The sequence below is a fragment of the Vicugna pacos genome, chromosome 13 (assembly GCF_048564905.1).
Source record: "Vicugna pacos chromosome 13, VicPac4, whole genome shotgun sequence".
In the NCBI taxonomy this organism is placed as follows: Eukaryota; Metazoa; Chordata; class Mammalia; order Artiodactyla; family Camelidae; genus Vicugna; species Vicugna pacos.
Window position 1 is genome coordinate 23,810,146 of NC_132999.1, and position 27,735 is coordinate 23,837,880.

Consider the following 27,735-nt stretch of genomic DNA (forward strand, 5'->3'; position numbering starts at 1 on the left):
TTGTTTATTTTTTTAGATTCCATATATAAGTGAGATCATAAGATATTTGTCTTTCTCTGTCTGACTTATTTCACTTAGCATAATGCCCTCAAGGTTCATTCAAATTGTCACAAATGCTTCATTCTTTTTATGGCTGCATAATATTCCACTGTATATAAATTCCACATATTTATCCATTCATCTATGGATGGGCACTTACTTAGGTTGCTTCCATGTCTTGGCTATTGTGAGTAACACTGCAATGAACCTGGGGGGACATATATCTTTTCAAGTTAGTGTTTTCACTTTCTTCAGATAAATACCCAGAAGTGGAATTGCTACATTGTATGGCAGTTCTGTTATTATTCTTTGAGGAACCTCCCTAATGTTTTCCATAATGGCTGTACCAATTCACAATCCCATTAACAGTCATAAGTGTTCCCCTTTCTGGACAATCATTAAGATACTAAGAATAACATTTTCTGAAGACTTACTATGTGTTAGGAGCTGTACTTGCATTATTTCCTTTAATCCTCCTAATATATCAACTAAGGCTCAGAAAAATCAAGTACCTCACCCAACAATATATATGACAGAGCCACAGCTAAATGCAGGCATGTCTGACTCTGGTGGCCAAACCCTTAACCATTAAAACAGGCAACAGCTAATGCATTAATTATTCACTTTATCTACATCAGTCACTTAAAATCTTAATTGATGTATTCCAAGATCCGACTGTTTCTAGCTGCTTAGGCCAAGTTCACTTCCTCCATATTCATGGTTGAAGACTGGACAATGGGCTGGGTGAATTCACCTATGTAGGTCTTTTCCTCAGTGACATTATTCTACTACTTAGTTCCTTTCACATGGTAGAACCCAGATTGGCTAAATTACTAAAATTTGTTGAAAAATGTCTAACAGGAAAGGTGGCATGGAGTAGTGGAATAGCCACAGGACCGGGAGTCCAAAGACCTGGTTTCTGGTCTCAGCTCTGTCACTAAAATGCTGCAAGACCAAGGAATTTCACCCTGCCTCTCTGAGTCTTGGTTCATCCACTGAATGAGGGCATTAGAGCAAAATCTCCATGTTTCCTTTTGGCTCTGGTATTCACTGACTGTCCAGTGGTAGGAAGAGAAGCTGAAGGTTGACGTTACCTTTGGGAGGCCCCCATTTATCTTCCAGATGCATACTGAAAGAGGGAGCGGTTCCATGAAACCTTAAATATAGCAAACACTCTGAAAGCCATTACCTTACAACATGATGTGGTCATCACTGCTCCCCTGCCCTTCTGGCTCTGGAGGGCTATTCCTGGAAGGGCCAGCAGCTGAAATAGTACTTCTGGGAGACTAAGCGTGGTGAAGCATGGGGAGCCCAGTTACTTTTTTCAGGCTCACAGGTGAGACATAGAGTGACCAGGGAGTGAAGACGCTTGTCCTCCAAGTGCTAAGGTACACTTAAAAATGATGACAACTAACACGTAAACAGGCTTCATAAACCATGCTGTCCTGTGATTTGATACTTCATTTCAGCTTCACAACAAACACTTACGGAAGGGAGGGTAGGTAATGGGTACTATATTATAACATAATAATATAATGTAATAATAATATAAAATAATGGGTGACTAAAGGAAAGAAACAGGCTAAGGACACACACACATTCTCTCTCTCTCATCTTCATAGGAGCTACAAAACTCCTAAAACTGCCTTCACTTTTATTTACAGCATTGGCAGGAGTAATAATTAGAACCTCCTCTTGAGAGCAATGAAGCAATCTTGTGACATTAAGCCTCTTACCAATGGTCCCATCTTCAAGGAAGGACAGAAGTCTCATTAGAAATTAAACCCAGACTCTTCTCCCGTCCCATCCTTCACCACTCATCCCCGCCCCATCCCAGGTCCACTGCTCCAGCCACACCCAGCAATTCATGGACACACACTCTTCCGTGCCTCTGTGCCCTTGCCTGTGTTGTTTCTTCTGCCTCAGAAGTCACTTCCCCTCTTTGACTGGTAAACTAATACTCATATTTTTTTTAGACACATCTCAAATGTCATCTCATGAAACAATTTCTTTCATATAACCTCTAGTTATTAATGACTTCCTACTCCGCTTCCCCAAATTTGGACATCTCTAGATTATTGAAAAATCACCAAAAACACTGAGATTGTTAATTCATTTATTTCCAACCCTCACCTCATAGATGAGAGATCCTCTAGGGGGATGGACCATGATGAATTCATTTGTTTGTATGTCCAGTACTTAAGCCCGGCACCTAGCACCTAGGAGGTCTCAGTAGTACATGTGGAGAAATGGATGCATGACTGGATAGATCACTAACTGCCATGAAGACCCCTAGGTCATTCTCCATCAGGCAAAACTTCGATTCTAAAGGGTAAAGTAAGATAGTACGATACTAAGAGGATATGCTCCTGCCTCAAGTACTGGAAAAACCCTGTTCTATCACTCGGGCAGGAATGAGAAGGGTGATAAGAGTAGACAGGATAAGATCAAAGGCTCAGGGTCAAGGAAAAAGGCAAAGCCCAGTCCACAGCACCCACAGGGACGACTTCCCTCAGCACACGATGTAGTAGAATAGGTCCCACAGAACCTGGAAAATGCTGCCATTACCTCTGGCCAAAGGTTTCTCCAGACCTCCCAATAGAAATTACCAAAAACAGCACTGACATCTTGTGATACCAAGATAGAGCAGCAGTTTAGCAAAGCTCTAAATGAAAAACAAGCCTCACATTCTAAGGAATGAATGGATAAATCCTTGCAAACATGTCCAGTTCTAGTGGACAAATTCAGAACATTGAGTATTCACAACTTAAAAGGGTTTTATAATACCCACAACTATGGATGGTATTGCTGGACTCAGGCTCCCAACACTGGTCCTGATGCATATTGCTGGTGAAAACCACTTGGGCATGTTTCCACAAGGGGATTTCCTCTTCTCTCCCCCAGGATTGAGTTGCATTCGTGGAACACTCCCATCTCTTGCTTATACTCTTACTTATTTCATCCTGGGAAGAGGAATCACTTAGCTGGTTCATGAGACCTGGACAATACCCAACATCCATGGGGCCATGTTAACCAGGAAATAGAGACACAGCCTTGAAACAGGGTCAGTCCAGGCTTGCCATGTGTCTCTCTTCTTGAATCATCTGTGGGCTCTTTGAGTTTGAACCAACTGTGGGCCACTGGGCTCTCTGAGTTTGTAAATTTAGCAGATCAAATAGCAGATCAAGTGCTGAAGCAAGCTCTGCCAGATGACTTGTCTCTCTGTCCCAGCTCCTTGCCTGATAATAATGGATCAAATCACTCTCATGCAGGTCCCAAGGTCCAGCCAGGTTCAGAAAAGAGGGCAGGACTCCCCCTACGCTCTTTAAGTCCATATAACCAAAGTCAATACTGCACTCTGCTTCAGGTGTCCCTGTGAACTGCCCTTAACTGGTTAGACTCTGGAGCAGAACAGTGGTGAGTGCTGGTATATCTACACCCCCAAGATACACAAGTCATGAGAAAATTCTTTATCTTTACCTACAGTTTTAAGCCTACAGGACAAAAATATCTAAAATGCAGCTTCAGTTAACTGCAGTGTTTATTTTACTTCATGAAAAAGTGAAACTCCCAATCTTTTTAAGTATGTTGTTTAAGTTGTTTTTGTTTTTGTTTTGTGAAGGAGTCTGTAATATTTCCTGTCACGGAAAGTCTCTGAGAGACTTGCTTCAGGAATGAGGTTGGACTGCGGCTCTCATTCAGATGGGGATGTGTCTTCCACAGAAGTCCTTTCTTAAGCGGCAAACAGGTTAGTGAAAAATGGATTGTGAGCACTGAATTTATGAAACAAAACCATTGTCTACCACTTACACCTAGTAGTATCATTGAATCCAATTAAATATTAGGAACAATGGAAGCCAAAGAGGGGCTTAATTATCAAATCCTTCATTCAAACATATATTCACTCATTTAACAAACATTTCACCAGTATGTACTATGTGCCAGATGATAGGCCCACAGTGTCTGATGCCTAAAACACGGTCTCATAAAGGGAGAGGACATCAGTTAAAAAAAACGCAGCCTCCCTCCCCTTACGGACCAATCTCCCTTCACATCTGCTTTATCATCATTTCTGCCTCTCTTTTAACAGTTAGTGACTCCTTCTAGTTGGGCTTTAAGTTTCTGAGTTGCCTGGCTTCCCTGATCCCAGATAATGAATGATATATAAGCTAACACCCTGTACCCTTTTATGTAACAAGGCTCTTTCAGTAATGCAAATAATCACTCTATAATTCAGCCATGTTGTATACATGCATAAAGTGGCCTGCCCCAATAATTCAATGAAGCACTTTTCCCACGAAGTGAAAAAGCAACTGGGACCTGCTGACAGAAAGCCTGGAGAATCAATTAGAGCAGGTGGGATGTTGCTTATCTTCCTAAGGGTCCTTCCTCCCTGCTGATCTCTCTCTTTCTGTTTGCTTTTGATAGATGTTTAGGATTAGATAGGTAACCAGGGAATGATTCACAGAGAACCAAAGGTCAAAATCTATTGACACAGATCATTTTATTGGACTATGGGTATCTAATTCCCTACAAAATACAAGGTTTGGGTTTTCTCCATCAATTCTGAACATTAGATCAACGAGTATAGTTTCCATCGTAAAGGAACTTGTATTTTATTCTTTTGATTCTCAAAACTATTTTTTCCCCTTGCTTTGTATAATGTTCCCCATCCAAACCATCCAAATATTTCCCTGAAGGAAGACATTAGAGTAGTAACATTTTATCTTTGGAAACTTGCAAGTAGTTACTTAAAACATTGTAAATTTCTTCCCTGTCCTTGAAATGCACCATATAAATATTGCATTTGATCCTTAACTTACACTTCATCAATAATTTATTTCAAAAATATCCCTCCATAAGACTATCAGTTGCTGAGGTGTTCAGTTTTCAGGGAAAGCATTTATTTACTGCATGAGCCCAGAAAGGCTGGTAAAGACTTGGCTAAAAGCTTCACATGGAGCGAATTATGGTAATTGTATTAATGCTCAAATCCACGGCGTGATGTTCAAATCTGCTAAAAGGTTTTGCACTATAATGCCCACACTTGATAGGCAATGAGTCCACTAGAAATGTTTAACACTTCATAGGGAGGCTTCCAAGATTCATTTTTCATAGTTCCAAGAATTGCTACAGACTGTCTGGAGGTAGCTTCCAGAGGAGTTTCTGAAAGTCACAACTGAGAGTTCATATTCTCTTTAACATGTTTCACTTTTGGTTCACACTGAACCTGTAAGTTCAAGTCACCAGAAATGAAAATCAGAGGAAACATCACACAATTAATTTTGATGAATGGGTAAGTTTTAATTCATGTATGGTAATATTCTGGTTAATGATATGTCTCCTTAGGACATCCATTAAAAATCCATTTACTTCACAGGCAAAATCTAATAAAGTTACTCTGGAAATTTTCTGCTAGATTAACATTATGGACTTTTAATGAATATTTCCTGTAGGTATTTCTCTATTAGCAGAGCTAATATAGTAATTAAACATGGGTCTTATGTTGGGGGGGCACAAAAACATTAAAATAATAAGAAAATCTGAGCTGAAGTTGGACTCAAGTCACCAAAGATGCTGCTAAAAATCAGTAAACAACATTACAGCTTTTAAGAGCAAAAAGCATGGATGTGCCAGTACCAGCATCTCAGTCACTCCTTCATCTACTTATTAATCAAATAGTAATTTAGCTACTAAAAACGTCCCAGACCTTGTTCTAGGACTTGGATCTTTCATATTTCTATCTTTATATTCTTTGAGCCATGAGGACTCCACCAGAGAAAGGCTGAGCTGAAATAACTTACTGTGTGACTCAGTCATCAAGGGCAGTTAGAAGTTGTAGTAGACACTGCTAGCTGTTCACTCATATTTAGTAGCACAACTCTCAACTGCTAGCTGGGCTCATGGATGGTCACGTGGCTGCCTAGTCAATGACCACATTTCCCAGCCACCCTTGCAGCCTAATGGGGCCTTGTTAGCAAGTGCCAGTCGATGGGATGTGATCAGAAATGACATGGCCCATTTCCAGGTTATGTTTCCTCCAAAATAATGTGGATGGATTCTTCTGGTCCTTTCCATTCTCCCCACTCACTGGCTGGGAACTGATGTGAATGGAAGCAGTTAACTTGGATCCAAAATTGGAGGCTATGTTGTGAGGGTGGCAGGGCTGCCTGATAATCACTTACCTTTATGCTACTTCATAAAAGGGAAATAATCTTCCCTCTTGCTTAATCCACAGTACTTTTAAACTTTATTGTTATAACAGCCTAGCTTGCACACTAGATGATACAGAAGTGTTTCTATTTATTCAGGTATAATTGCTTACCTGATAACAGTTTACTAGAATCGTAGGTAGTAACTCTATGAAATAAACATCTTTCTGTGAAATGAACGTGAAAACTTGAAACTTTAATATATCAGCTAGCACTGTATGTACCTAGTTTCTGAATTCTTTTACCAGGTAGACTGCTATTAGTCAGTGACAACTTTACTTCCCAGTTAGTGCAACATAAAACTAGAGGTCAGGGACCCTACAAACTTACTCAGGAACCACTGGCTCATGTTCTACTTTCTGTCTTATTCCTGATTCTTCCAATTTTGATCTCTTCAATTATTTTTTCTGTTCATGGCCCTGCCTGGTTCCTTGAACTTAACTCACAAAACATTTTCTTAGTACTGGCTGGAGATGACCCATACACATCCTTCTGATAATGCTATTCCCAGCTGCTCCATGCAAATAGCTTCTGGTGTCTAAGATTCCACATTTCAAGCTCAGTTCCTGCAAGCCCCAATACACGGGCCTACTAGTCATGGCCTGCCCATCATAATTTACTTGCTTCTCTTAGAAAAAACAGGGCTGTGTTCCTATATTTTAATTCATACAAAAACAAACAAACAAAAAAAACAAACATCAATATCCTCATGTACTCATACACATAATCACAAAAATTACTATTTTTTACCTATTTTGCTGTAATTATCTGCAATCAAGTCTTCCAAACCAACCTTCTTCCAGAAACTGTCGTCCCAGCCTTCCTCTGCCAAGTATGTCCATTTGCACACCAGGGAGCAGAGAGACCTAAGAAATTGGGAGAGAAGTAGAACCAACAGTATGAGCCAGGCTTCCTTTATGTTTTGCCAAATACTTGCCCAGATATCTGCAGAAGTATTGAAAAAGTAGAATAAATCGAAGTAGGTAATTATTCATCACTATTGAAATTAAAGTCTCCTCTGATACCTGTTAATGATTGACAGTATCTTCTTTCACTTTCAAAAGGGTCCCCGCCCTTTATTTAGATCCTGAACAAACAGTGTATATAAATATTTGCGTTTGTATCTACATTCATATTAACATACATGACATTTGTGAGGGAAAAAGAAATTGCAGTATTAGTAGTGACTAGTTTCTTGATGATATTTGAGCATTATTATTAAATTTTAGGTATGATATTGGTAATTATGGTTATATTTTGAAAAAGGCTTCTATTCAAATGATACATACTAAAATACTGATGTATAAAATGATATATCATCTGGGATTTGCTTTGAAATAACAAGTGAAAGGGAAGTGAATGGCACTGTGGGTGGGGCAGGACTGGCCATGGGTTGGTGGCTGTGGGGCTAAGGGTAGTTAAATGGGTATCTGTTATACTTCTTTGTTTTGTACATGTTCCAAATTCTCTATAATAAAAAAGTTTTAAAAGTGCCTGATATTAATGCAATCACTCTGTCTAAAGCAATATTTGACAGGAGGAAGATTTGATGCTGGATGTGTTTTCCTCCCCAGTTTCATTTCTCACCAATTCACTCTTTGTATTCTACACTCCAGTACTAAAGAATCAATTATTCTGGGCTCTGAAAAAGTTGAGTTCTTGCACACTTCTGTGCTGCTGCCCTACTTCTATGTGCTTGTAAAATTCTCCCCAGCTTTTTTACCCTGGTAACTCAAAACAATTCCTTTAACCTAGACTGAGACCCAGTTCTGGCTTAGGTTCTCCTCCTCTGAGATCACAGAGTATGCCGCAAATCTATCACAGATCTTATCACACTGTGTAGTTAACTGCTTCTTTACCTATCTTCTTCCCAAGAGTCCCCTGCCTTTCAATCTATTCTCCGTTGTGTACACAGCAAACTTTATGGAATAAAATCTGATGGTACCAACCCCTGATTGTTCCTCACTCCTTTCAGGAAAAAGCCCAGTCCTTAGCAGGGCTTGAAAGACCCTTTGTGATAGGACCATGTTGACCGCCAGCTTCCTCACTCACTGTTCCCACCCTTTTTCTCCATTTTGCAATACTGAATTATTTGAAGCTTACCCAGTAAACAAAATCAAGGACCTTTAGTTCCTCCTCAAGGGCTATAGATAATATTCTGAGCCATATCCTTTGAGCAGTTTTGCAGAGACTAAAACCCCAACCAGGTGGAAAAAGTTAACTGTACATTGCCCACAGGCATGAAGACCCCAGAGCAATTGGAACCAGAAGGTTGATGATGCTGCATCCCAATTACCTCTCCACCAACCAATCAGAAAAATGTCCGAGAGCTGATCACACATCCCACAGCTTCCACCTTCCCCCACCCCACCCAGGCTTTAAAAACCTTTCCCTGAAAGCCTTTGGGGAGTTTGGGTCTTCTAAGCATCACCTACCTGGACTCCTTGCTTGGTGCCCTGCAAGCAACGTTGTGCTTTCTTCACCACAACCTGGTGTCAGTAGATTGGCTTTACTGCACATGGGCAAGAGGACCCAAGTTTGGTTTGGAAACAATTTTGGCAGCCCAGATGGGCCAATTATTTGAAGTTTCCCCAATGGGCCTTGATTTCTCACTTCCCTTTGCCTCGAACTCTTTGCCTCATTCTGCTGTGTTATGCATCTAACTGCTAACTAGCCTTCATGACAGTCCAGACTGCCCCTTGTCATGAAGTTCCAGTGGAGGGTAAGCTGAGTCCAAAGCCTCTTCTGCAAGTTCAGTGTGGACGTACCCATATCTTAACACTTAGCAGAGTAACTGTCTTTGTCCATTCCCTTCTCTATCTCTCCTGCTAAACCAGCAACCCCTTCAGAGCAAAACCAGCCTTAATTGTCTCCATATTACCAGTACCTAGTCCACATTCAGCATATGGCAAGGCACAGTGAATACTGATTGAATGGAAGCTCTGGAGAATGAATATGATCTGTCCACCTTACCACAGGTAAATGAACAACCTGGGGAGCTCATGCAGTTTTAAGGATAAATCAAAATCTGTCTATCTCATAAAGCCAACAGTCGAGGCCTATCTCATTCAGTCATTCACATTGACTTACTCATTCACTTGTTGACTCAATATTTAGTATTCAGTCCCTATGACCCTGGCATTACACTAGGCCTTGGGGAACCGGTTATAGGCAAAAGACCTGGTTGGCTGCTGTCTCAGAAGCCAGTGTAATTGGGGAGACATCAAATGATCAAATAATCACACCGAAAATCACACACTAACAAAAATGTTCTGAAGGAAGCAGAGAGAGAAATGAGAACTTTTAGCAGGAGAACCTGGTGGGAGAAGGGGTGAGAAAGTGTTAGCGAGGGCTCCACAGAAGAGGTCACATGTTATGAGACTTAAATGTCTTTAGAAAGCAAACAAATGTTATATATTATTGATTATTCTCAGAGGTGGCATACAAGGCAGAACACATTGAGCTAAGCTAAGTGGTACAGATATAATGAAGGAATACTATCGCCCGCAGGAACTTAATACATATGTGCCAAACCGTTCACCTTACTTGAGCAAGATAATTTTTTGAGGTCTAAAGAAAGCAGCCACCTATGTAGCATGTTCTGAAGAATACGCAATAGGACACATATGTATCTTATATGCACAATGCCTGAAATTGCAGCTTTTGGAAATGCTGATAGCTCGCTGAAAAGAGCAATGCAATGGAACAAAAGATGGTGTGGAAGGACTGCTTCTACTGATCCATTAGGACAACTCTCCAGATGCCCCGCTCATTTGCAGATTTCTGTGTCTCTACTGACTGTCCCCTGTCTTGATTGACCATTGCTCCTTTCACTCATCCATGTCTACTTTGGAAAACTCCACATCATTCTTATGGTCCAGCTCCTCTGCACAAGTTTCCTCACTACTTCCAAGCTAACGTCACAGCTATCTCCTTTGAAGTAACATTATAACTTGGAAATACTGCATAGTAGTTCTTAACAGCTGAAGCAGGTTGAGCTCACGGCCCCAAGTCTTCTGCTCGCCACACATCCACATCCTTTGCCACTTAATTTGTAGTGCTGTACCCTCCTCCTCCCAACCATCATACCATAGGCAGGGCCTTGTTTCCCACCCCTAGACTTTGGATTCTGTCATGTAACTGGGCCCACAAAAATTGAGGCAGAAGTGACCACATTCCAGTTTCATGTCTAAGCTTCAAGAAGCATTATGTGCTTCTACTTCCTCTCTTGTACTTCTGGAATTGCCATGAGAAGCTCATGTGGGGTTAGCTCACTGGTCCCAGGAGGAGGATAAGAGATATGTGGAGTAGAGCAATGATCACCAAGCCCAGCCTGTATCACACATCCCCAGGCAGCCAAGACCCAGGTGAGTGAACCCAGCTGAGAACAGAAGAACCACACTGCAGAGCACAGCCTAAATGAACTACCCATGAGCCAAATAAATGATTTTTGTGTTGACCTACTGAGCATTGGTTTTGGTTTATAACAGAGCAACAGTTAAACAACTCAAGACTTTGCAGCATAACTAAGTTATTCCAGGTAGATTTTTTCCCCTCAATAAAGGCAATGAGAAGGATGTCCAGTTCTTATAGCAAATGAGAATAAGTGGCCAGAGAGTATACTTGGAGTGAAGGTGACTGAGCCCAGGCGGCAGGAAGTTTCACAGCTGCAGATGCCTCTGGCAGCTCCAACTTCCATTAGGGTTATTCAAACATGTGAGGATCCATTTCATTTTAGTCTCTTTAAATCAACTTTTGGGTAATACAGATGTGTAAAAGCAGCAGAATTGGCAAAATTTAGAGAGTGCATCTGAAACTACATATTCTCCAGAAATCTCCAGTGAGAGGGAGCAAGTAAAGGACTTTATCTTGTCAGTAAGTAAAGGCAAGCTACCAGCAGCAGAACAAAAGGTTTACCTCCCTCTGAGGCTTCTATTAAGAACAAGGTTTTGTCATCTTCTCAGGTGTTTCAGCAAATTACCTGCTCTCTCAGGATAAATATTCACCTTTAGGCAGGTTGACCTAACAGCCCGTGTGTATGTGTGCATTCCTGCATGCAAGCATCATGGGGGAAGTGATCTGTAGAATTAGAGTTAAAGATAGAGGTCTGAAAAAGACAGGGGCAACACCAGAGGCTGAGTTGCTTCAAACATTAGCAGCAGGAAAGGAGAGCTGCTGCTGCCTAGGGAAAAGGGGCCATGCACATTGGCTCATTGCTAGCCAGAACACCAGGGCAGAAACCACTGACCTTTCACTGCTTTCAGACTGTTAATGTCAAAGAGACAAAAGAAGCCTATATTAGAGTCAAAAGAATATAAATTAATGAGCAGGAAAAACAGAAATAATACCTAACTTAAGGGACTAGTTCACCTGAGAGAAGATCATACATAATACCTCTAAGAGGAAGGTCTCAATGAAGTAGAAATGATGAAAAAATTGGAAGAGAACACTAATCATGGAAGCAATGAGAAGTCAGAAGAGGGCAGCAAGAAAGATTTTCTGAACTAAAACCACTAACTTTAAATTTTATTAAAAATTTCTGTAGAACTAAAAAAAAAATTAGGCACTGTTAAAAACTGAATTAATGATGTGGAAAAACAATTGAATGATATATCTTACTACACGTAGACAGAAAGGAAGAAATAATGAGGGAATAAATAAGAACCTCAGAGGGCACATCCAGCAACTAAACGTAATTCCAGAAGGGATTTTTAAAAGGACAGAAAAAAAAAAATAAAAGATGAAGGAGATGTTATAATTAAACAAATATAGTACTATCTTTTTTTTTTTTCAATACTGGATGAAGCAAGATTTAAGCCTGCAGATAAAAAGTCTCATTAAGTTCAGTAAGTGAATCCAGGAAATACTTGAATTTCAAGCGTAAACAGAAAATTATACAAGCTTCCAGACAGAACGAATAAGTTACTTACAAAGGCAAGAGATTCAGCCTAGCTAAGGAATTCTCATCTACCACTCTGGAATGTAGAAGACAGACGAACAATGTACAGACCATTAAGAAAAATGATCCAAGAATCCTATACCCAGACAAAATAGTATTCAGCTGTCAGGGAAAAGGAAAACATTTCCAATGTGCAAGGCTTCAAAAGTAAACTTCCCGTATGTGTTCTCTGAGGACAATACTTGAGAAAGAACATAAGCAGAAAACAGTTGGTTCTGAGCAGCTATCTCATCATAGGAGACAGCAAATCAAAGACTCGAGGAAGCAGTGGTGGTGAACCCTGATATTAATTCATTCTCTCTCTCTCTCTCTCCATTTATATAGTATATACATGTGTGTATATGTATGTACATAGATATATACATGTATGCATGAGTGCACACATATCTAAATCGGAATAGATGATGATAATGTAAACAGGAATTTGTAATATTAAGTTTTCTTGAAACACAACAGATGGGCTATATTAGAAGGAAAAATCTAATGATACCCTGGAATTGAAAATAGTAAGTTAGCAAAATGTTGAAGTCAGACATTGGAGAAAGGGTACACAGGAAAAAAACCTTCATATGTGAGGGCAGAACATAAGTTTAATGTTGGTTGCAAGGAATGACAAGGTAATCTACTAATGGAAACAAAAAGTAGAGCATTCAAATTAACAAGGAATAAAAAGGGAATAAAGAGAAAATTAATAATGAAATAAAACTAAACCAATCAAAACAAGAAGAAAAGGGAGAGAGCATGATGTAATATACATAGAAAACAAAAATAAGATAAAAAGAAGAAAATTAATTATTTCAGTTATTACAACAAGTGTGAATAGCTGAATTCCACAACTGGCTAAAAGATAATAATCATATTGGGGTTAAAATTAAGCAATATCTTGTTTACTATACAGATTTTTAAAAATGTGGTCGAAAGTTTTTTTTTTGAGGTGAACAAAGAAATAACAAATATAGAATTTAACAACATGACAATATAAATATCAGCTAGAGTAGAAAACACAATAAAAAGTATTAGCAAGACAAAGTGAAACACTCCACAATGACAAAATGCTCAATGAAAAATACTATTCATTAAATTTTATGAACTGAACAGCATAATATGAAATATATTTATAAAGTGAGAGCTCCTAGAAAAAAAAGCACTTGAAAACAGACACAACTTAAAGATTTTATTATTCTTTGAGGATTTGAAGAAACAGGTAAACCAAAAAAATAATAATAATTAACACTATTACTGAGGAATTAAAAGACTCCAATATAGTCAGCAAACTCAATTCTGTATGGGAAAGAGAAAGGAAGAATGTTTTATAAAACAAGCAGAGAGCAGACAGGTAAAGTGGTATTTTACAGAGAAATTTAGAGTTTTAAAGCATTTTATTGGAAAAGAAAGATGTCTGAAAATTAATAACCTAAGCAGTCAACTTAAGAAATTATGAAAAGTAGTAATAAACAGAAAGAAAGATCAAAAAGGGGTAGTAAAGATAAAAGCAGATGAAAGATATAAAATAACAAGAGAAAATTCAGGGAATCAAATGTGATTCTATGAAAAGACAAATTAAACACAAAAGCCTCTAGTACAATTGAGGAAAATAAAAGGAGAGAAGACAAAAACAACAAATATGAATGAAAATGAGAGCTATAACTACAGATAAAGCAGATATTAACAGAAAGAAAAGAATTACCTGAATAACATTATGCTTGTAAATTTGAAAATTTAGATGAAACAGACAATTTGCTACAAAAACAGAACTTATCAAAACTAATTAAAAAACAGGAAATCTTAATAAATTAATTACCATTAAGGAAACTGAGTCAGCAGTTGAAAGTCACTCCTGAAATAAAACTTCAGCCCAAATGGTTATACTACAGAGTTCTAATAAATGTTTAAGGAACAGAGTACTCCAAAGTATTTCAGAGTCTAGAAGAAAAAGGAATGCTCCCCAAGTTATTTATAAAGGTAGGATAACTATTTTACAAGAACCAAGCAGAGACAGTATAAGAAACAAAAATCACAGGCCATCCTCACATTATGAATGTGAACATAAAAATTCTAAACAAGACATGATCAAATTTAATACAAAAGTGTGGAAAAATACATCATGAACAACATTCAAGAATGTTTCAATAACAGAAGAGCCATAAATGTATTTTGCCACAGTATTTTATTGAGAGAGAAAAATGATCATATTGAAAAATAAAAAGTATCTGATGAAGTTAAAGCCCACATCAAGAGAGAAATTCACTGAAGTAGGAAAAATAGAAGCTTCTGCTTCTAATCATGATGGAGATGGAGTAATAGAGACTGGATTTTACCCTTCCTGACTTAAATAACTGGAAACGCTCAAGAAAACATGAAACAACTATTTTTAAAACTTGAACAAGAGGCAGAGCAGGACTGTGATACCTGAGAGAAGGAAACAATGAGGGGCGCCCTATCATGCTGGCTTTCTCTCTGGGAGCACAGGCTGGACCACAAAGCAGAAGGAGGGATGCCAAGGAAAACAAAGCAGCCACACAAAGTTGAGGAGACTGAGATCAGAAATCAGAGAATTTAAGACAGCTGGAAGCTGTGGTGGCACAGACTTCCTAAGAGAAGGTACCTATGCAGAAAGAGGGTCCCAAAAATCTGCACAAGCATCCCACAGAATCTTTGCTGACTACTGAGATGCAAATATGCACACTGACACTCCACGTGGCCTGGTGAAGAGTGACTGGAAAGTTGTGAGCAGAGCAGTTCTCAGAGTTCACGAAGAGCTGGGAGTCACCTAAAAATTACTAAAATGAAGAGTGGAACATTCTCATTGATCACTCAGGGTGTCTAGTAGAGACTCCAAAAGACATATGCCTTAGAAGTGTGACTACACTCCCTGCACTAACAAAGTTTAGAAGAAGATTACAGAGGATAAAACTAAGCCAAAAGTACATTAACAGCCTATCAATGAAAATGGCTCAACAATCCTTAAATGAATCCAACAAAATCCAGACACTCAACAACATAAAATTGACAATGTGAGCATCCAATCAAAAATATTTGAAGAAACAATGGCCACTATTTTTTTCTCAATTTGATAAAAGCTATCAATCTACAGAGCTAAGCTCAGTGAAACCAAAGCAAGATAAACATAAAACCACATCAAGACATTATCTTGATGAAATTGAGAAGAAAAAAAAAAAACAAGTATCATATCTGCCCTAGCACCAAGCACAGTGACTCTCTGGCATATTCTGAGAGCTCAATACATGCTTAATGAGTAATAAGTGAGAACCCTAGGATGTCAGTTATAGAAGGAAGCTTTCAGGTTCCTCTTCACTTTTTACTTGTTTGTATTCTAAAGCTCAGATCTTCAGCTACTGTCCTCGGTGCAGGCCCTAAAGGAGACCAAAGTTCAATTCCTGGAGTGTCCAAGGGCAGCAGCAGAACACTGGGATCCTTGCACAGACCATCCACCTACATAGAACAAAGACAGCTTTTTGAAAATGCACTTTGCCTACCTCACATACCTCCCATCACCTACTTCCTCAGACACAAAAACATGCCAAATTGCTAACACATTTTCTTTCCTTTTCCAAAAACTGAAAAACAAAGAGACTTCCAGTCAAAGATGCCAGATCAACTACATACATTGATTTATGCTCTCTTTAAAAATTCCAATAAAATAGCAGTGTAAGAATACTTCAAAAAGGCAAAAACCCACAATGTCAAAGACGACAGGCTAGAAGATAATAGCAATGGAAATCTGAAAGCCAGAAAACAAGGATGGATGAGTAGTAACTCTCCTGGTAGACTTGGAGAGATAAAACCTAAGAAGCAATGGGGAAAACCCAGAAGAAAATGATTACCCTAAAGAGATCCAGAAAAGCTCAGGACATGGTGGCACCAGGTACTTCTGAAAGTGAGAATAAAATTGGGGTTAAAATCAGCAGGCTGGTTGAAAACCACGTAGGAAGTAACTAGACCCTCGCCCCCAACCATGTGTCCTTATTACTATCTCTCCCACACCCTGAAGGAAGACTCAGGTTCACCATCAGACAGAGGAGGGTCCAAGGCCCAGGTAAAAGTAGGGGCATTTGACAAGATCAGAGAAATAAAATAAGGTCCTACCTTTTTTTTTTTTTGATTATAGCAGCTTTATTTGTCATAGGCAAAAACTAAAAACAACACAAATGCCCATCAACAGGTAAATGGAAAAACAAATTGAGGCGTACTCACACCGAGGAATATTACTCAGCAATAAAAAATAATGAACTACTGATGCAAAGAGCAACATGTATGACTCAAAATAATTATGCTATGAGAAAGAAGACAGACAAAAACAGTACATACAGTAAGATTTCACTTATAGAAAATTCTAAAAAATGTAAATTAATCTACATTGACAGAAAGAGGATTAGTGGTTGCCTGGGGAGGGAATTCTTCGGGGGAGAAGAGCAGGTTGGATTACGAAGGGGGATGAGGAAACTTTTGGAGGGAATGGATATGTTTATCCATTACCTCTTTGAATACTGTATAAACTGGCACTGAGGATACAGCTTTTGGGGACTTGTTTATACACATATCCATTCCCTCCAAAAGGCCCTGTCTTTTTGAAGGTCAGCCCTCAAGATCCTCTCCCCAGCTCAACTCCCAGAGCTCTAGCTACCAGGTTTTTACATCCTGAATGTTTGTTTTGGGGAAATCTGGCCAAACAAGAGAAAAAAAAAAACTTAAGGCTCTTTGGGAAGACAGCAGGTACAGAAAGAACAGACCAGCCAGGTAACTCTCGTCTTAGGATGGTGAAAATGACAGAATATAAGGAAAGCCTATTTTTGATGATCAATAATAGTAACTGCTATAAGTATCATTATCTTAAAAAATTACATTAATTCAGAAAATACTACCATAGGCCTACTAGGTACATATCTGAGTTTTTCTAGGCAGGTAGGAGCCTCCAAAATTGGAGCTAAACAAAAGGAAAGTGTCACCAAGATTCCAGCCATTCTCCTGAGACCATGGGGGCAGCCTTAGCCAGAACAGGGAGAACTTTTGACTTCCCTGCTTTTACCCAGAGCAAGGCACACATCAAAAGCACATACCTGCTGAGTTCCAGGGGCCTGATCATTATCACATATTTCTCCAACATGATTTTATAAAAATGAAGTCGGCACTCCTGTTTTATTTATATGCAGTTCACTGTACTGACACTGCCAGGCCCCCACTTTCAAGGGAAACCTTTTGTTCTCTGCTTGGGGAAGGCAGAACCTGGAGAGTCTCAATCAAACAAGCGAGGGGATAACAGAATAATTAGAGCTGAGAGTAGGGGTAAATTACCAAGATATTCCCAGCTGCAGCAATCAGTACATTGCAGGCCTATGATGGCTCTGTTTTTCCGAGCCACACAACAGACTGAATTACCAGCACTAAGGAGCACAGCTCGTGGGGAAATACGACTTGGATGAGACTGCTAATTGTATCAACAAAGGGACCAAGAGGGTCTTATTTCTGAAGAAATACCACTGCACCCATCAGAGTTGCTTCTGTTAAAGGGCTGTCAGACTCCAGGCTTGTTCTACTGGCTCTGGACTTCATCAAGACTTGCTGACAGGTCCACGACAGATCGAAATAATATATGCAATGATGCAACGCAGGGCAAGATTAAATTGCCTTTTCAGTTAGGCTTGCCGATAACATGGTTCAAACGTGGCCATGACAATATGAGGAGCATGAAAGGACTGAATAAATAATCAAGTCCGGGGAGTTTTCTCATGCCCCCAAGAGAACAAGATCTAAGAGTCAGAAAACAAAGGATCCAAAAGTTGCCGCCAAAACATTCCAAGATCTTGGTGAAGCCCCTGGACTCAAGGATTTGGGTTTATCCCCTAAAAAATGAGGATGATAAAAATTAGAGGCAATATGAGAGAAAGGGGGAAACAAAGGGAAAAGAGAAGAAAACTGCAGACAGCTTACTGAGTCCCTGCTATACGCCAGGCACCACACCTGGTACTTTTAAGGGGGTTATTCCAGCTGTTCCCACAACAAACTGGTGAGGACCCCATCAGTATCCCCATCTGATAGAGGACACTAAGGCTCAGAAGGCTGGATAACTCTTCTGAAGTCACACCATTAGGAATAAGCAAGACAGAAATTCAAACCTTAGTCTGAACCATTAAAAGTCCACACTTGTTAACTACGTGTTTATTCAAGCAGTTCATGAAAGGCTATTTACAAATCATTGCAAAGGCCAATCAGAGCATGTGAAGAGTGTAATACTTTTGAGATGTTTGATTTCTCTGTGTTTACTTTGTCTGCAATCTCTTTTTCTTAATAAAGGAAGAAAGGAAGAAAGGAAGAAAGAAAGGAAGATAGAAAGGAAGAAAGGAAGAAAGGAAGAAAGGAAGAAAGAAAGAAAGAAAGAAAACCCTGCGACTAAAAACAGATGAAGAGCTCAGAAACACAGAGCTCTAGGGAGCAAATGAGCAGCTGCCTTGGGTTTCCCGTGAGGATGGTCTGGTAAAAGTTAAGCTATTTAGTAGATGCACTCCATAGGCAAGGACACAGGGACAACAATAAGAGGCTCCCTTAAGACAGAACATTAAGACTGCTTTTGAGAGTTCAGATGGGATGTCAATCCATAATGAATAAGAGTAGAAATCCAAAAAATTATCCTAAAAAGATAAAACGAGTTCCACAACATTCAGAGTTCCAAGACTGAAGGCATCCAGATGGCTAAAGAAAGAACACGGCAGTCAGATGGATGGTCAGTCTTTGAGAAGCAGAGGAAGAGGCAGGAGCAGAAGAGGGAGAGGCAGAGACTGGTGTCAGTGGGGAGAGGGAAGAAAGTTCCAGGTGAGAAGAACCACATGCTCAAGGGGCTGGAAGCGGTAAACAGTACAGTGCAAAGCACGTCTCAGAGCGAGCCTTGCCCTGCAAACCTCAAGGGTGTGTGTTTTCTTCAAATGAGGAAAAGGGACAAAAGAGCCTCCCTCCTTCCCACATTCATGAACAAATACTTGGTAAACTCTTATTGTGTACCAAGAACAGATATTGTCTCTTCCCTCATGGGGTTTAGAATCTAGTAAAGGAGAAAATCCATGAAGGAATCACTCAAATTTCTAATAACTACTCTGAAGGGTAAGTATAATGAAGAAATATTACAGGGTGATCATAGAGCTCACCATATCAAAAGACATGGTGAAAGACAAGAATTTATGCCCTGTCTTAGATTCTTCCACTATAGGGGCAGAGCTCTGGTCCCAAGAGTTTCTAATGGTTCCCGTCCTAAGGGACCCTATAGCTAAAAGCCATGAAAATGGGTCTGCCCTGTGATGGGAACATCTTCAGATTTCAGCCCCCTTCTCCTGCCTCTGGTTTGCCTCTGTCCTTGCCCTAGTGCATTCTCCATTCTAGTGATGCTGGGTCTCTAACTCAGTCATTTCAGGCTTATTCTGACTTCCAGGACATGAGGCTTCATCCCAGCCTTTTGGCTCTGGCCATCTGAAGACTCACCGCTGTCCCCCCTTCTAGTCCTCCCATATCTCTTGGCTTCAAAGTCCCACACTTCGGTGCTGGCTCCCTCTGCAAGGTCTACCCTAGTATGTTACTGATATCAAGACCTACTCCCAATCATAGCTACGTTCTAGTATAACTTAGGAGAGATTGAGGACGTATGCACCTATCCCAGTCTGACTCTGAATGTAGAACTGTCCCAAACATTTTATGATTTCTATAATTAAGATATCTCTTCCAAGGTCAACTCATTTTGGCCTATCCTATTACTGACAACACACTGTGTATCAACAGAGACAGACAGTAGTGTCTACACAATCCTTATCTTTCAACATTCCTCAGTTCGAATGGCATCCAAAACTTGCCATTTGCTAAGCTGAGCACTGGCCTGATCCTAAGTTATATGAAGTGTACATATCAGTAGGCTGGGGTATAATGCTACAGACAAGACATATGTGAAGAAGAGCAAAGATCTTCTAATACAACTACTTGGGAAGAAAAGCAAAGAACAGAGAGTTAAATTAATACCTGGTCATTCAAGGCTACTCTGCCTTGAAGTGGTAATGTAAGATTCCTGGCAGAGGATGAGAAAGGGGCAGGTTCAAACAGCTCCTGCCAATTGGTCCCATGCATTCCAACTCCATCTGGCTATTAGTCCACTTCATGATTAGTATCTAGCCTCTGGAGCACCCAACATCTGTCATCTTAACTCGAGAATACTCTTCTATATAAATAAACACATAAACACATTATAAAACAAATCTTTCCATGATAAACTGGGATTATATTTACAAATCCCTTTAGTAATAACAATAATTACCCAATCTGTAGTTTACTGTAGAACCTAACATACTGATGCATTCAACAAGTATTTTTTACTTTACCTTTTATGAGACACTGACAACTCTAAGGTGTTTTGAAAGGCATAGTGACTTCCCTCACAATAAACATTCCCAAATGTTATGCTTGATTTTGTCCAGTAATATCACCTGCAGGCATTTGATACACATGACCCCTGAGAATATTTAGTAAGTCTTGTGGTTCTAGTTCTCTTTTTCTACCAAATTTGGTTTGGTCTCTAGAAATGATGCCATTCTTCTTCCACGGGGCAAAACGCAAAGTGTTTGGAGAATTCTTTCCCTCACCTATTCTCCCTTTGTCAGAACTCCCTGTGCTCCAGGTACTGAGGACGCCAATATGATGATGGCCATAATGATAAGTGGAGGTTACACAATGATGCTACTGCCCTTCTCAGTTACAACGTTGACTGTTCTGGCAACACAGGGGCTGTCTGCTTACTTAAATCACAGAGCTGAGAGTTTTAGTATAAAGTGGGATCTTCTCCAGCACACAGGGGAGAGAGCCAGATTAAGACTTTTCAAACAAGACAAAGAGAAGACATCAAAAGAAAGAGATGGTGAACTACAAGTATAGACCTGAATTTTTCATAACTTTCAAGATATCTTGTCTCTTAAAAAAAAAAGGTAGAAAAGGAACAAACACAGGAAAATGAAAAGGAAATGGAAAAGAAAAAGATACCAACAGAAAAACAGCCTTAAACTAGGATCTCAATGAATGAATAGGCAGATCACAGAGGATTTGTAGGGCAGTGAAACTCTTCTGAATGGTTTTATAATGGTGGATACATGTCTAATCTGTCCAAACCCATAAAGTGCACAACACCAAGAGAGAACATCAATGTAAACTATGGATTTGGGGTGATTATGATGTGTAATTGTAGATTCATCAGTTGTAACAAATGCACCACTCTGGTCAAGGGATGTTGATAATGGGAGAAGCTATGCATGTGTCAGGGCTCGGGGATATGGAAAATCTCTGTACCTTCTGCTCATTTTTGCTGTGAACCTAGAGCTGCTCTAAAAATTAGTCTTATAAAGACAACAACGACAAATTCAGTTCTCAGTGTCATTCAGGGAGCAAGATCCAGAAACTGGCAGGAACAGTACATCAGTTTTTTAAAAGGAGGATACAGTCAGACTTGCTCTTAATGTCGAGAACATGGAAATTCTGTGACGTAGCCATTTAAGCCATTTATAGTGAATATCATCTCTCTGGCCTCAAGGAGTCAAGAGTCTCTCAGGGGAGAGAGCCTGATTAAGACTTTTCAAACAAGACAAAGAGAAGACATCAAAAGAAAGAGATCGTGAACTACAATTATAGACCTGAAGTTTTCCTAACTTTCAAGATATCTTGTCTCTTAAAAAAAAGGTAGAAAAGGAACAAACATAGGAAAATGAAATGGAAATGGAAAAGAAAAAGATACCAACAGAAAAACAGCCTTGAACTAAGAACACCCAGCTCACATGGGTAGAGCAAGGGTTTGAACCCAGTTAGCTTCAGAGCCATGCCCTTAACTATAAAACACTATCTCTAGGAACATACCCCGACAGGGATATTTCACAGGTGAAACATACGGGGTTTAAGAGGATCAGCAGAGGAAAAGGACAATCCTACCTGGGGAAGATTGAGGAAGCTTCCCTTAGAAGAGTAGTTTGAGTTGTGAGTCCTGAAATGTGAGTAGGAGTTCACCAGGGGAACAGAGATTATAGAGGAGATGTTTCAGGCAGAGCACAGGTACCAAGGCATTCAGTTCAAGCCTGATCTTGCCTCCAGATGGAAGACAGAATACCTGATCTCAGGGCTCGTCCAGTCTGTTGATTTCACTGCTGCTATGAGGATGGGATTACTGAGCATGTGCAGAGTCTAAATCAGACATGGTGATGTCTCTCTGCATCCTTCATACATCAAGGAGAGGAACAGTAGTACTTATCTCACAAATTCATTAAGTGAGTCAATTCATATAAAGCAGGTAGCACAGTGCCTGGCACACAGAACATGCCCAATAAACGGCTATTTTTGTTCTCATTATTTTCATCAGCGTCAACATCATCATCATCATCTCACAGCTACCTCTGATCAAGAAAATACTAATGAAAGAGAAATATTCAAATGAAAATGTGCTTTGTGATAATGCTAAGAACACTACAGAGAAAGGAAATGGGTTTTTGGCTCTAAGTTGATGATCATTATCCGAACTAAATGAAATAATAACCTAGGCAACTCAGCTCACTCTTGCTCAACTCAACATAAAATTGAGTTAAAAACCAAATTTTTTTTCCTTTTTAACATGTTTTTTAAAATTGAAGTATAGTTGATTTACAATGCTGTATTAGGTTCTGGTGTACAGCATAGTAATATAGTTATACATATGTATATGTATGTGTGTGTGTGTATATTATATATATATATGTATATATTCTTTTTCATATTCTTTCTCATTACAGGTTACTACAAGCCATTGAATAATTCCCTGTGCTATCCAGTAAGAACTTGCTGTTTACCTAGTCTGTCCATAGTAGTTTGTATCCGCCAAGCCCAAACTCACAATTTATCCCTTCCTCCCCTTTTTCCCCACTGGTAATCATAAGTTTGTTTTCTATGCCTGAGTCTCTTTCTGTAAAAACCAAATTTTTGATCCATATCTGGCACATCAATATTGAGTCCAAACTGAAAACCAGTCAGAATACTCCATGCATTCATGGAGTGATTCATTAATTCCCGAACACATTTTTGCCAGCACTGAGCCGGGCATCACAAAGATACAGAGCTGAGTACTAGATCTCCTCCCTTGGGTAGCTCAGAGGGTAGAAGGGAACATGGACGAGGGGAAATGCAAAAAACAATGTAAGAAGGGCTTTAACATATACAAAGCTCCAGGAGAGTACAGAAGGCTAGAGAAATTAACTCTGTGGAGGTTCTAAAAACCTTGATAAAATACCAGAGAAAAGTGAAAAAAAATCATGCCTAAGATGTGCATCCGAGGGAGCCTAGGGTAAGCACTACTAAGCTACAGCGGTCTGCCTATTCTCTGGTTGAAACAAACTGCAGCTTCCTGAATGGGTCATTCTCCCACTGGCTTCTGTGTTTGGTCATGCAGCTCCCTTTGTCTAGAACACCCTTCCTTTGCTTACCCTTGGTAATTTTTTTTTTTAACTTAAGTATAGTTGATTTACAGTGTTGTGTAAGTTTCAGGTACACAGCAAAGTGGTTCAGTTTATATATACATATATATTATTTTCTAGATTCTTTTCCATTATAGGTTATTACAAGATATTGAATAGTTCCCTGTGCCATAGAGTAGGTCCTTGTGGTTTATCTGTTTTATATATAGTAATGTGTACCTGTTAATCCCAAACTCCTAATCTTTCCTTCCCTCACCCTTTCCCCTCTGGTAATCATAGTTTGTCTTCTATGTCTGAGAATCCATTTCTGGCATGTAAAATAAGTTCATTTGTATCAATCTTTTTTTAAAAATCATCTACAGATGTCAATTCCTTTGGGAATCTATCCAAGGGTGTGTTACTTATCCCTCCATGGTGTTTCCACTGCTCCCTATGTAGCTCTTAATGCATTATGACTGACTGCCAAATTGTCTTTTTGTCTCCCATCCTGGACTGTAAACTAGATGCACATTCTGATTTTTTGACTTTTTTTGGCTGACACAGAGAAGATAGTAAATAAATGTTTGTTAACTCAATACCTATCACTGACATATTCTCTAACCTGCTTACTACATACATACATACCCATTTTATTCTTACACAGAAAGTCTGCTTTGAGTGCTGAACTGGAGCTCTACCACAGCAACTCAGTCCATATGTTGAGTTTTTAAACACGCTCACATTAAAAACAAACAAAACAACCAACCGACAAAAGGGCCCAGAGGCCTCTGCTCAAGTGTAAGTCAATATCCTTGCTAAACTAAATGAGGAAAGGAAGTTGCCTGCTCACTATCCTTTTTAATAACCAGCAGAAAGGAGCTCATGGGGTTTCTTGATTGAGAAACCATACAAAAAGGTAAAAGTGCACTTACAGTGTACTGGTTCTTTTTTTAATCCCCTTTAAAATTATCATGTGTTTTTCTAATTGAAAAAGCCTTATTTATAAACCAGATCTGACCAAAAAAAAATCCATGGCCTAAATTTTTTCTGTTTCCCTTGTGCATCATTTCTGTTTCTTTTGAACCTTGCAAAGCAGTTTATGACAAACAAATCATGTCTTGTAAATTAAGCAACTGGAGAAACTGAGATGGGAATGGTTGATGGCAGGCTTAAAAAGAAACCACCATACATCACATGGGGTCACCGTATTTCAGTTCCTCACCAACCTGGCTGGATCCACTGATTTTAATGGTGTGAGACATATTTTGAGGTACACCTGAAATCAATGATCACTTACTAATCATATCTAGCCTGAGTTTTTTTAGGCAAAAGACCAATAAATTAAGAGTAGCATTCAATAGCTTGGAAATGGAGAACAGAAAGTAATGTCAGATGGAAGGGAGAATTACACCAGGGGAAGACAAGGGTATGGAATGATGGAATAACCATCTTTAGGAAGGGAAATATTTTCAGTTGGAAGCAGCTGTTTTTCATTTCTGTGAAAGCAGTGAGCATACATTTCAGCAAGAGGGGAGTCAGATTAACTGAGAGAAAACGGCCTAACTTACAAGGCTAGGAGACACGATGAGCTGGCATGAGAAGATGACATTCTTCTTGAAAGAGATCTTTAAGAAAGGACAGCCACATTGGTTTAAGGTGGCCGGGGAACTGTCTGGCCTAAGGAGAAGGGAATGGATTACACAGATGGCTTCTAGTTTTCATCATTAGTATTGCTATTCTTCTGGTTCAAAGACTCTGTGATTCATTTCATTTACTGTAAAGCCAACCTCTTTGATCTCAACAAAAGAACCACACTGAAGAATAACGTTTCTGAGAATTTCGAACTCATGAAGACAGTTGTGCTGAATTTATGGTCTTATTTAAATAAAAGCACACACGTTTCCTCTTTAAATTTCAATTTAGTAAAATATATTGAGTGGCTATGAAGTGCAATTTCTGCACGAGGTGTCAGGAACATGGAGATAAAACATGAGTCCCAGTCCTCAGTCCAATGAAGGAGAGAAAATGAGGCCATGAATTACTGTGATGTAAGTGAAACATAGTAAGTAGCATTCAGGAAATCCAAACTATGGAGAAACAAAGAATAGAAAGGTGATATGCAGTTGGGTTGTCAAGTGCTGGAAACAAATTGAGGAAGGAGTAGATTAGGAAGTAGGTAGTAAAAAGTCATAAGACGGTAAATGTTATAAACATTACAAACAGACACAGTAGTATGAATATTTGAATCATGCCTAGGAACAGAGAATGGCCTTATTTAAATTGAACAAAGGTACGTATTAGGAATTAATTTAAAAAACCCTGAAAGTTGGCTTGAGTCACGGAAGTGACCCAGTATGTAAATCTCCAAAGGTGCAGCAAGAGATATTTATTATCCTTAAGTTAAAATAAATTCAGTTCCCAATTATTTCCCCCTCAACTGGAATAAGTCAGACTACATTTTTAATTATGGTGTGTGTTTTTTTTTTAACAGAATTCCTAATATTGAAAAGTTACACTTTAGGCAATTAACTGATGTATGTGCTAAACACATGTAAAATCTTTGGCTTCCCAGCCACTGTGATGCATCCATAAGGCACCCAGATGGACTGGACGGCCTAGTGGAAGAACATCCAATGGGATGACCTTGACACTTTGATGAAGGGTTTAAAAATGTTGTCACAATAGATACCTGACTCTGAAAAATGTTCCCAAACCAGAAGCAGAGAAACACCGATGTCAGCTTTGGAAAAAAACCCAAAAACCAAACACGATAATATGTCTAAATCCTAGAGCTGGCTACTTCTGCAGAATTTGTAAAGCATTCTGGGTTTACAAGGAAGAAAAGAGGAAGTGAATAAGTTCCCAACTGATACTTACTTCTCAAGGAAACAAAAGAATGTTTTAGGATGCTGTGTAGTACTGTGGAAAGGGCCCAGGCTTTGGAAACAGGCAGGCCTGGACTGAAATTCTAGCTCTGCCACTTGCTAGGTGATTAAGCATGGGCAACTCTGAACTGCTCCATTTTGTCACATCTAAGGTGGGGTGATGACATTAAACTTAAAACCTTGTTGTGAGGAACAGAGATACTGTAAAGGACCTCCTGGCACAGCAACTGACCCAGGCAGGCTTCATTAACAATACCTGTTACTAGCAGTACTATTATTTCTTCAGCTTCACTTGGTACATGTAAACATTCACAACACCACACACACACACACACACACACACACACACACACACACGTACTACATATTTCTCCTGCAATCTGTCCATCAAACCATATGGAACATATCCACATTAAATGGTCTCTTCTGAAACCCTGAGATCTCCCCCTGACTGGTGCAGAGACCATGTCGGGAGGGTAGCTGTTACATCATCACACAATTCTCTTGTCAGCCTATAAATTGGCTCAGATTCCTTCCAAACAGTCACAGCCTATTCCCTCTACCTTAATAACCACTTTAGATTGAGAAAAGGTCTAAAATATTCATGTTTTCAATAGCATTTATGTAAAAATTCCAAACCAGAACATTTTTAAGTTAGATGTCTACCCTCACACTGGTCCATTAGAGCAATCACTATATGCATATGTGCACACAGACATAATCTCTGGAATGAGCCACACAGTGACACATCAGTGTTAACATGTACAAAGTATTTCCCTAGCACTTCCCCCAAAGCAGTCACTGGACCCATCGCTTAGGAAGTGGGATGAAGTCAAACATGTTCTCAGCCACTACATGTAATGGGTCTATGAAATTTCTTTTCTGTTGACTGATGTGTACCTTTGAAAATTTCCACAATAAAAAGTGAAACCACGATGAGATATCACCTCACATCTGTTAGGATGGCTATCATCAAAAAGTCTACAAATAACAAATGTTGGTGAGGATATGGAGAAAAGGGTACCCTTGTACACTGTTGGTGGGAATGTAAATTGGTGCAGCCACTGTGCAAAAGAGTATGGAGGTCTCTCAAAAAACTAAAAATAGAATTAGCATATGACCCAGCAATTTCACTCTTGAGTATATATTAAAAAAAAGGAAACCACTAATTCAAAAAGATACATGCAGCC

The 27,735-nt window shown here is 39.4% G+C and overlaps 1 protein-coding gene across 8 annotated transcripts in view; it reads right to left on the reverse strand.

Moving 5' to 3' along the window:
• FGGY (FGGY carbohydrate kinase domain containing) overlaps positions 1 to 27,735 on the reverse strand; it is a 389,879-nt gene that overhangs the window by 239,516 nt on the left and 122,628 nt on the right. For all 8 annotated transcript variants that reach the window (XR_012079073.1, XR_012079071.1, XR_012079072.1 and 5 more), the window contains exon 6: positions 7,002 to 7,117. Coding sequence is in view for 5 of the 8 variants with exons in the window: in XM_072974343.1 (XP_072830444.1) it covers positions 7,002 to 7,117 (116 nt within the window). In the remaining 3 variants the exon portion in view is untranslated. The remainder of the gene's footprint in view (positions 1 to 7,001; positions 7,118 to 27,735) is intronic.